Source organism: Gekko japonicus, unplaced genomic scaffold (genome assembly GCF_001447785.1).
Source record: "Gekko japonicus isolate JY-2015 unplaced genomic scaffold, Gekko_japonicus_V1.1 scaffold5770, whole genome shotgun sequence".
In the NCBI taxonomy this organism is placed as follows: domain Eukaryota; kingdom Metazoa; phylum Chordata; class Lepidosauria; order Squamata; family Gekkonidae; genus Gekko; species Gekko japonicus.
Window position 1 is genome coordinate 311 of NW_015174426.1, and position 11,010 is coordinate 11,320.

An 11,010-nucleotide genomic window follows, 5' to 3' on the forward strand; every position below is an offset into this window, starting at 1 on the left:
ATTCCCGCACTGCACAAGGGGGTTGGAGTAGGTGACCTCTAGGACCCCTTCTAACTCTGCGTCAAGACGCTGGCCTCCTGTGAGAGAGCTTTTCTGCCTAAGGGTTAGCTTTCTTGACTATAGAAGTCATCACTCCCACCTGCCGGCTTGTTACCAGAACTGTTGCTTTGGCTGGCAGAAGTGATTAACTTGCGGCAGCTGAGAACTGTCACCTAAAGTGGCTGACAGCTTGCAATTTAGAGATCCATCCTGGTAACAGGTTTCTTTTTGCTAAATGGTCAATAGGCTAAGGGTGATTGCTAGCATAAGAACCCCTATGTAGAATAGACAGCTTGAGAAGACTTAGAGAGGGAAGAGTAGTTAAGTCATAATTCTCAGAATTCTGGCTTTTCTTTCTGCACTGAGACCTTCAGCCCCACCGGAAAGAAATTTGACCCACAAGTCACAAAATCCTGGCTACGGGCCAGTGTCACTCTGGGCCGTTGTGAAAATACTTCCCTAGTAGTTGCAAGATTTTTTATCGTCAGCATCCAGTCTGTCCAGGAAGACTATGCAGTTCTGTTTCCCAGCCTGTGGGCAGTGTAGGCCAGGATCCGGGAGAGACGGGTCCCTATTGGGCCCGCTCCAGTATCTGGACCACGTCATTCAATCGAAGGACGTGCGAACTGCAATTAGTAGTAACGTCTCTGCACATTTACGGCCTAGACAAAAACCAAAGGAATACCATCTCATGAAGAACATCGTTGGTCAGGAAGCCATCCTGGATGTAAGTGACTTCCACCTCCATGGGGATCCCGTAATCGTAAGGTCTTTGCTGGAGAGGAGAAAAGAGACCCGAATAACAGCTCCCGCAATGAATGGTGCACAGCACCACCTAGTGACGGAAAACTGCACAGTTTGTGAGGCTTGGTAAAAAAAAAAAGTGTTCCTTCTCTGGTTTTACTCAGTGGAACTGCCATGCTCAGAGGCAGTGTACCTCCAAGAAGTAGACACTGGGAAGGGAGGAGGAATGGTACAGCTGGCGTCTTCACAGCCTACTCAGTGAGCTTCCGAAGACCCGATGGCAGGCTGTTTTAGAATTAAAACAGGTATCGCTCTTGGGCAAAGCAAAATTTACAAAGTGGTAGCGTATAAAATTAAAATTGAATTTATAGACGTGTGCGTTCAGCGCTGTCAAGTCAGGAGTGACTTATGGCAACCCTATGAATTAACGTTCTCCAAAACATCCCCGGGGAGGGGCCGTGGCTCAGTGGCAGAGCATCTGCTTGGCATGCAGAAGGGCCCAGGTTCAATCCCCGACGTCTCCAGTTAAAAGGATCAGGTAGGTGATGTGACAGAGCCTCTGCCTGAGACCCTTGGACAGCAGCTGCCTGTCTGAGTAGACAAGATTGATCTTCATGGACCGAGGTCCTGAATCAAGATAAGACAACTTCATGGGCGAGTCCTCTTGTTAACAGCCTTGCCTCTGGTCTTGTAAACAGAGGGCCGTGGCCCCCTTGACTGAGCCAATCCATCTCACGTTGGGTCTTCCTCTTTTCCAGCTGCCGTCCACTTTTCCTACCACACGCACACGGTCCAGTAGGCAGGGGTCATTTCCTGCAGGAGTGCACAGGAGTGGAGCTCCGGCAGTAAAGAGCCCAGGGGGCGGGCACATGCAACAAGCCCCGCACCTGCTCCTTCTCTCCCTCTTTGCCTCCTCCTATTTCTTTCTTTCTTTTCCTCCTTTTTTCCTTCTCTCTCTATCTCTGCACAGATCTGTGTGAGGGCAGATCTGTGCCCCCCCCCCAAGCTAGCAATCCAAAACAGTCCAGTGGCACCTTTAAGACCAAGTTTTATTCAGGTACAAGCTCTCCCTCCTCTGCAAGGGCAGATCTGCATGTCCGTCCTCCCCAAACCAGCTAACCGAACAGAGCAAGATGGAGTTTACCACCTGCTGATGCTAGTCCTCAACAGGGTAACAGCTACACTGCCCCTGCAAGTGGAAGTTCCATTTAGCTATGATGACGACTGACAGATCGGATAGATGGAATGTGGGCTGATCCAGCCAGGCAATTCTCATGTCCAGATGTTTTCAAAACATTCCCTATCCCCACCACCCCAGGGCTCAATTTCTCACTACTCCTGCCACACCCTACCTCCAAAAAGTCTGCTATACAGGTCACAAACCTACCTCTGGAGGAGGCATGACCCAGAAGGGCGAGATCTTCGACTCCATGCCTTGGTTGCCAGGGTAGTAAGGACCTGAGAAGGAAAAACAGGAGAATGCTGATAAACAGGGGTCATTTCCTGTTAGAGCGGAGCTCCGGCAGTAAAGAGCTCAGGGGGTTGGCACATGCAACAAGCCCCACCCCCTGCTCCCAGCAGCCCTCAGTCAAAGCAAGAAGCAGCCAGGTAAGCTGCAGAGCCCCACTGACCCCCTGGTCCAAAACAGTCCAGTGGCACCTTTAAGACCAAGTTTTATTCAGGTACAAGCTCTCCCTCCTCTGCGAGGACAGATCTGCACGTCATCCCCCCCCCCAATAGCTAGCAATCCAAAACAGTCCAGTGGCACCTTTAAGACCAAGTTTTATTCAGGTACAAGCTCTCCCTCCTCTGCGAGGACAGATCTGCACGTCATCCCCCCCCCCAATAGCTAGCAATCCAAAACAGTCCAGTGGCACCTTTAAGACCAAGTTTTATTCAGGTACAAGCTCTCCCTCCTCTGCGAGGACAGATCTGCACGTCATCCCCCCCCCCAATAGCTAGCAATCCAAAACAGTCCAGTGGCACCTTTAAGACCAAGTTTTATTCAGGTACAAGCTCTCCCTCCTCTGCGAGGACAGATCTGCACGTCATCCCCCCCCCCAATAGCTAGCAATCCAAAACAGTCCAGTGGCACCTTTAAGACCAAGTTTTATTCAGGTACAAGCTCTCCCTCCTCTGCGAGGACAGATCTGCACGTCATCCCCCCCCCCAATAGCTAGCAATCCAAAACAGTCCAGTGGCACCTTTAAGACCAAGTTTTATTCAGGTACAAGCTCTCCCTCCTCTGCGAGGACAGATCTGCACGTCATCCCCCCCCCCAATAGCTAGCAATCCAAAACAGTCCAGTGGCACCTTTAAGACCAAGTTTTATTCAGGTACAAGCTCTCCCTCCTCTGCGAGGACAGATCTGCACGTCATCCCCCCCCCCAATAGCTAGCAATCCAAAACAGTCCAGTGGCACCTTTAAGACCAAGTTTTATTCAGGTACAAGCTCTCCCTCCTCTGCGAGGACAGATCTGCACGTCATCCCCCCCCCCAATAGCTAGCAATCCAAAACAGTCCAGTGGCACCTTTAAGACCAAGTTTTATTCAGGTACAAGCTCTCCCTCCTCTGCGAGGACAGATCTGCACGTCATCCCCCCCCCCAATAGCTAGCAATCCAAAACAGTCCAGTGGCACCTTTAAGACCAAGTTTTATTCAGGTACAAGCTCTCCCTCCTCTGCGAGGACAGATCTGCACGTCATCCCCCCCCCCAATAGCTAGCAATCCAAAACAGTCCAGTGGCACCTTTAAGACCAAGTTTTATTCAGGTACAAGCTCTCCCTCCTCTGCGAGGACAGATCTGCACGTCATCCCCCCCCCCAATAGCTAGCAATCCAAAACAGTCCAGTGGCACCTTTAAGACCAAGTTTTATTCAGGTACAAGCTCTCCCTCCTCTGCGAGGACAGATCTGCACGTCATCCCCCCCCCCAATAGCTAGCAATCCAAAACAGTCCAGTGGCACCTTTAAGACCAAGTTTTATTCAGGTACAAGCTCTCCCTCCTCTGCGAGGACAGATCTGCACGTCATCCCCCCCCCCAATAGCTAGCAATCCAAAACAGTCCAGTGGCACCTTTAAGACCAAGTTTTATTCAGGTACAAGCTCTCCCTCCTCTGCGAGGACAGATCTGCACGTCATCCCCCCCCCCAATAGCTAGCAATCCAAAACAGTCCAGTGGCACCTTTAAGACCAAGTTTTATTCAGGTACAAGCTCTCCCTCCTCTGCGAGGACAGATCTGCACGTCATCCCCCCCCCCAATAGCTAGCAATCCAAAACAGTCCAGTGGCACCTTTAAGACCAAGTTTTATTCAGGTACAAGCTCTCCCTCCTCTGCGAGGACAGATCTGCACGTCATCCCCCCCCCCAATAGCTAGCAATCCAAAACAGTCCAGTGGCACCTTTAAGACCAAGTTTTATTCAGGTACAAGCTCTCCCTCCTCTGCGAGGACAGATCTGCACGTCATCCCCCCCCCCAATAGCTAGCAATCCAAAACAGTCCAGTGGCACCTTTAAGACCAAGTTTTATTCAGGTACAAGCTCTCCCTCCTCTGCGAGGACAGATCTGCACGTCATCCCCCCCCCCAATAGCTAGCAATCCAAAACAGTCCAGTGGCACCTTTAAGACCAAGTTTTATTCAGGTACAAGCTCTCCCTCCTCTGCGAGGACAGATCTGCACGTCATCCCCCCCCCCAATAGCTAGCAATCCAAAACAGTCCAGTGGCACCTTTAAGACCAAGTTTTATTCAGGTACAAGCTCTCCCTCCTCTGCGAGGACAGATCTGCACGTCATCCCCCCCCCCAATAGCTAGCAATCCAAAACAGTCCAGTGGCACCTTTAAGACCAAGTTTTATTCAGGTACAAGCTCTCCCTCCTCTGCGAGGACAGATCTGCACGTCATCCCCCCCCCCAATAGCTAGCAATCCAAAACAGTCCAGTGGCACCTTTAAGACCAAGTTTTATTCAGGTACAAGCTCTCCCTCCTCTGCGAGGACAGATCTGCACGTCATCCCCCCCCCCAATAGCTAGCAATCCAAAACAGTCCAGTGGCACCTTTAAGACCAAGTTTTATTCAGGTACAAGCTCTCCCTCCTCTGCGAGGACAGATCTGCACGTCATCCCCCCCCCCAATAGCTAGCAATCCAAAACAGTCCAGTGGCACCTTTAAGACCAAGTTTTATTCAGGTACAAGCTCTCCCTCCTCTGCGAGGACAGATCTGCACGTCATCCCCCCCCCCAATAGCTAGCAATCCAAAACAGTCCAGTGGCACCTTTAAGACCAAGTTTTATTCAGGTACAAGCTCTCCCTCCTCTGCGAGGACAGATCTGCACGTCATCCCCCCCCCCAATAGCTAGCAATCCAAAACAGTCCAGTGGCACCTTTAAGACCAAGTTTTATTCAGGTACAAGCTCTCCCTCCTCTGCGAGGACAGATCTGCACGTCATCCCCCCCCCCAATAGCTAGCAATCCAAAACAGTCCAGTGGCACCTTTAAGACCAAGTTTTATTCAGGTACAAGCTCTCCCTCCTCTGCGAGGACAGATCTGCACGTCATCCCCCCCCCCAATAGCTAGCAATCCAAAACAGTCCAGTGGCACCTTTAAGACCAAGTTTTATTCAGGTACAAGCTCTCCCTCCTCTGCGAGGACAGATCTGCACGTCATCCCCCCCCCCAATAGCTAGCAATCCAAAACAGTCCAGTGGCACCTTTAAGACCAAGTTTTATTCAGGTACAAGCTCTCCCTCCTCTGCGAGGACAGATCTGCACGTCATCCCCCCCCCCAATAGCTAGCAATCCAAAACAGTCCAGTGGCACCTTTAAGACCAAGTTTTATTCAGGTACAAGCTCTCCCTCCTCTGCGAGGACAGATCTGCACGTCATCCCCCCCCCCAATAGCTAGCAATCCAAAACAGTCCAGTGGCACCTTTAAGACCAAGTTTTATTCAGGTACAAGCTCTCCCTCCTCTGCGAGGACAGATCTGCACGTCATCCCCCCCCCCAATAGCTAGCAATCCAAAACAGTCCAGTGGAGCCTGAGCGGTGGGTGGCCTTCTGACACACTTCCGGTGATGTCAGGGGGTGTGGCATATGCAAATAAGGTATGCTAATGAGCTCCTGCACCTCTTTTTCTACGAAATGTCCCCTGCTCATGCAGTTCAGACAGAGAAACTGTGCCTGGATAAGTTCTTTTGTGACTCCATAGGAAGACACACGGCTCTAAGTGAGCCTGCTCACCTCGAAATCCATCCCAGCAGGCAAGAAACCAGGCTGGCCTCTTCTAGCAAACAGAGGTGACAAGTTAGGACAAGAGAGACGCTAGAGCAGGGTTCGAGCCCTTCTTGTCACAGAGAGGAAAAGGATCTTTTTCTTTTCTTTTTTTTGCTTAAAGGAACCAAGCCCCCAAGAAGATCCGAGTGAAAACTGATTTCATTTGCTTTATCCACAGTCCATCTGTCCTGCTTGGGGCCCCGAGGTGGATTACAAGGTATTTTAAAAATGCCAAAACCCCAGCAGTTTTTAAAAGAACCCGTGTTTTGTAGGAACCTTGGAACTGTGAGAAGACTACGGTATATCAGGGGTCATTTCGTAGAAAAAGAGGTGCAGGAGCTCATTAGCGTAACTCATTAGCGTAACTTGTTTGCATATGCCACACCCCCTGACATCACCGAAAGTGTGTCAGAAGGCAACACCCACCGCTCAGGCTCCACGGGACTGTTTTGGATGGCTAGCTAGCTATTTGGGTGGGGGGACGTGCAGATCTGTCCTCGCAGAGGAGGGAGAGCTTGTACCTGAATAAAACGTGGTCCTAAAGGTGCCACTGGACTGTTTTGGACTGGGGGGAGCTCTGCAACTTACCTGGCTGCTTCTTGCTCTGACTGAGGGCTGCTGGGAACAGGGGGTGGGGCTTGTTGCATGTGCCCGCCCCCTGGGTCTTTACTGCCGGAGCTTTGCTCCTGTGCGCTCCTGCAGGAAATGACCCCTGCGGTATATAGATTTAATACGGCGGTGGTGGAAATTGCTATCAAGTCGCGGCTGACTTATGGCAGCCCTGTGGGGTTTTCGAGACAAGAGACGTTCAGAGGTGGTTGGCTATCGCCTGCCCTGGTATTCCTCGTCAGTCTCCCATCCAAGTACCAACCAGGACCGACCCTGCTTAGCTTCCGAGATCTGATGAGATGAGGGCAGCCTGGACCACCCAGGTCAGAGCTTCAGTATGTACATTAAAAAAAAATAATCCTGCATTATCCCCACAATGATTAATTCTGGTGGTCCAATTCAGCAGATTTGTTTCTTCACTGAACCCTCATTTCCTAGCTGTGAGGTTAACATTTCTAGCCCTGAAATGCTCATTTCAATTTAGCTGGAATATGTTTATTCCTCCCCCCCCAAAAAAAATTCACCACCACACATTTAGATGAATAACTGCTGGTGAAGGAGTCCACCTCATTACGTCTTCGCCACCATTTTGGGCTGAGCCTCCCCATTGGAAAGGTGAGAGCGTAGCGGTATGACTCATGCAGAGACAGAACAGGCACCGGGAGCGAGGGAGCCATCTGGTTGCACCCAAAGTAGATTTTTGGACAACACGACCCTCATCGACAGCATGTGCCTTCTTCCCATCAATCGCGCATCTCCAGGGGTCATTTCCTGCAGGAGCGCACAGGAGCGGAGCTCCGGCAGTAAAGAGCCCAGGGGGCGGGCACATGCAACAAGCCCTGCCCCCTGCTCCCAGCAGCCCTCAGTCAGAGCAAGAAGCAGCCAGGTAAGTTGCAGAGCTCCCCCCCGGCCCCCCGGTCCAAAACAGTCCAGTGGCACCTTTAAGACCAAGTTTTATTCAGGTACAAGCTCTCCCTCCTCTGCGAGGACAGATCTGCACGTCCCCCCACCCAAATAGCTAGCAATCCAAAACAGTCCAGTGGAGCCTTCTGACAGACCCCCGGTGAGGTCAGGGGGTGTGGCATATGCAAATGAGTTATACTAATGAGTTATGCTAATGAGCTCCTGCATCTCTTTTTCTACGAAATGACCCCTGCGCATCTCTAACAGGCACCCTAAAGTCTTCTAGGAAACGGAACAACCCAGAGGAGGTTGCCTGTCGCAGCTGCATGATTGACTGAAAGCAGCCATTGGGGAGGGAAATATTATGAAATCTCTACCTTGGTAGACGATGGCGGCCCTCCAGTCTATCCCAGCACAGAGCTTGGGAGACGCCGCTCCTTAGTCTGGGAGGTGCCGTTCTGTGAGCCCCCTTCGTGCCCCCCACCTCACCTCCTCCTCCACAGCAGCCGCCGTCTCTGCATCTCCGAGGCGTGACCGGCAAGGGAAGGCCCTGAGCACTGTCAGTACTATAAATGGAATGAGGACAAGGTTGGCATCAGCCCAAACTTTCCCTGGCCAATCTTCCTGGGTTAACGTCCCCAAATCACATGCATCTACTTCGAAGGGGTCTCCTACCGGGGCTAGTGATGGTCGGCATGCTCGGAAGCCCCCGAAGGGCCCAGGGGTAGATCCCCCAACCCACCACCAAGAGGGCGGGCCACCACATCTTCCCCGCAACTCTTTATTTTTTATTTACTTTTTAAATTTATGTTTGGATTTATATCCCACCCTACCCCGAAGGCTCAGGGCGGCTGACAAGGGCACTATGTGCCAAGGTTATAACAATAAAACAATAATTTACAATAAAATATAGTAACAAATTTACAATACAAATTTAACCAAGATGGGTAGATCTTAACCTCCATAATAACTTCCTGAGATCTTGTCATCCAATCCCTGCCCGGACACCTCGCTCCCCCCCAGTGGGGTCCAGATAATCATGATGGTAATACGGCAGTGCACAGGAGGCGGAGGTGGAATAATGGTGGCGGCAGCTCCTGCTCAAAGGCCTGGCGGAAGAGCTCCGTCTTACAGGGCCTGTGGAACTGAGAAAGGTCCCGGAGGGCCCGGATCTCTTCCGGGAGCTCTTTCCACCAGGTAGGAGCCGCCACCGAAAATGCCCTGGTCCTGGTCACTGCAAATTTAACATCTCTAGGGCCTGGAATTTCCAGGAAATGATGCCCCCCCGACCTTAGTGCCCTTGGGGGAACATATGGAGAAAGGCGGTCCCTCAGGTAGGCTAGATCCTAGCCCTTGTCCCCCCCCAAAAAAAACACACGTCACGTTTTGACAGCCAGATTGAAACTTGCCAAATTTGGACTCGGGTGCCCCGTTTTAATTCACATGAACACACGAAGCTGACTTGGACCGATTCAGACCCTCGATCCATCAAGGTCAGTCTTGTCTACTCGGACCGGCGGCAGCCCTCCAGGGTCTCGAGCAGAGGTCTTTCCCATCACCTACTACCCGCAGGTGCCAGGGATTGAATCTGGACCTTCTGCACGCAAAGGAGAGGCTCTTCCATGGACCCACGGACCCTCTCCTTATGAAACTGCCTTATATGAAATCAGACCCCTGGTCCATCAAATTCCGTATTCAGTGTTCCCTCTAAGCTGAGTTAGTGCGAGCCAGCTCACAGTTTTTTTTAGCCTCCGGCTCACAGACTTTAGTCTCAGCTCCAGAAGGATTGAAAGGAGAAGACAGAAGATGCCAGAGCAGTGATGGCGAACCTTTTAGAGACCGAGTGCCCAAACTACGACCCAAAACCCACTTATTTATCGCAAAGTGCCAACACGGCAATTTAACCTGAATACTGAGGTTTTACTTTAGAAGAAACAACTCATACATTAAGATGGTCCAAACAAAGTAAGGAAAGCCATCCCAAATGCTTTCATTTACTTAAAATTATTTGGCAGAGAATTCGACACTTTAATGACGGTCTGGGCCTGGCTGGGGCGATGGTACGCGTGCCCACAGAGAGGGCTCTGAGTGCCGCCTCTGGCCCCCGTGCCATAGGTTCACCACCACTGGGCTAGAGCTTGGGAAGCTAATAATGACGATGGATGTTTTAATGCATAATGAATGATCGTTTTGAAAGAAGGAAACGAGAAGAACACAGTTTATGTAAAGAGACACAGATATAAACGTAAGGAGACATAAGTATGGATTAATCTAATTCATCTTCAACACTAGACCAGGGGTGGCCACACTTGTTTGACGTAAGAGCCACAGAGAATAAACGTCGGATGTTTGAGAGCCGCAGGACAGGAACAAATATCACTGGTAAATATTCCGATTTGCTTTTTATTAACATCATAAATGAGACTGCCAAAAATAATAACGAAAGCGGTAAAAGCAGGTGTTGATAATGATATTTCTTTGTCCAATGATATTTGTTTGCTTGCGAATGATATTCCGCTCCCCCAGCTGCCCTGCCAGGAGCCGCACAATATGCGTGAAAGAGCCGCATGCGGCTCCTGAGCCACAGTTTGGCCACCCCTGGCCTAGTTAGATGTTATATAAAACCTATGTACCTTTTTGTTGGTTGTGACTCTTTTTGTGGCAGGAGCTCCTTTGCATATTAGGTGACACACACCCTAATGTAGCCAATCCTCCGAGAGCTTGCAGAGCTCTTCTTACAGGGACTACTGTAAGCTCTTGGGGGATTGGCTACATTAGGGGTGAGTCGCCCAGGGCTCTTTTTGTGGCAGGAGCTCCTTTGCATATTAGGTGACACACCCCCTAATGTAGCCAATCCTCCGAGAGCTTGCAGAGCTCTTCTTACAGGGACTACTGTAAGCTCTTGGGGGATTGGCTACATTAGGGGTGTGTCGCCCAGGGCTCTTTTTGTGGCAGGAGCTCCTTTGCATATTAGGTGACACACCCCTAATGTAGCCAATCCTCCGAGAGCTTGCAGAGTTCTTCTTACAGGGACTACTGTAAGCTCTTGGAGGATTGGCTACATTAGGGGTTTGTCAGGGCTCTTTTTGTGGCAGGAGCTCATTTGCATATTAGGTGACACACCCCCTAATGTAGCCAATCCTGCGAGAGCTTACAGAGCTCTTCTTACAGGGACTACTGTAAGCTCTTGGAGGATTGGCTACATTAGGGGTTTGTCAGGGCTCTTTTTGTGGCAGGAGCTCCTTTGCATATTAGGTGACACACCCCTAATGTAGCCAATCCTCCGAGAGCTTGCAGAGTTCTTCTTACAGGGACTACTGTAAGCTCTTGGGTCGCCCAGGGCTCTTTTTGTGGCAGGAGCTCCTTTGCATATTAGGTGACACACCCCTAATGTAGCCAATCCTCTGAGAGCTTGCAGAGCTCTTCTTACAGGGACTACTGT

General features: G+C 50.7%; 1 protein-coding gene across 1 annotated transcript in view; it reads right to left on the reverse strand.

Annotated features, from left to right (window-relative positions):
- Window positions 1–724: 724 nt before the first annotated feature.
- Window positions 725–11,010, reverse strand: part of MPND (MPN domain containing) — a gene marked incomplete at its 3' end in the record, with an annotated part of 33,120 nt that continues 22,834 nt past the window's right edge. Inside the window, exons 8-11 of the mRNA XM_015424379.1 lie at window positions 8,058–8,192; window positions 6,024–6,066; window positions 2,171–2,241; window positions 725–814 (exon numbers count right to left, since the gene is read on the reverse strand). Of these exons, the coding sequence (XP_015279865.1) occupies window positions 725–814; window positions 2,171–2,241; window positions 6,024–6,066; window positions 8,058–8,192 (339 nt within the window). The remainder of the gene's footprint in view (window positions 815–2,170; window positions 2,242–6,023; window positions 6,067–8,057; window positions 8,193–11,010) is intronic.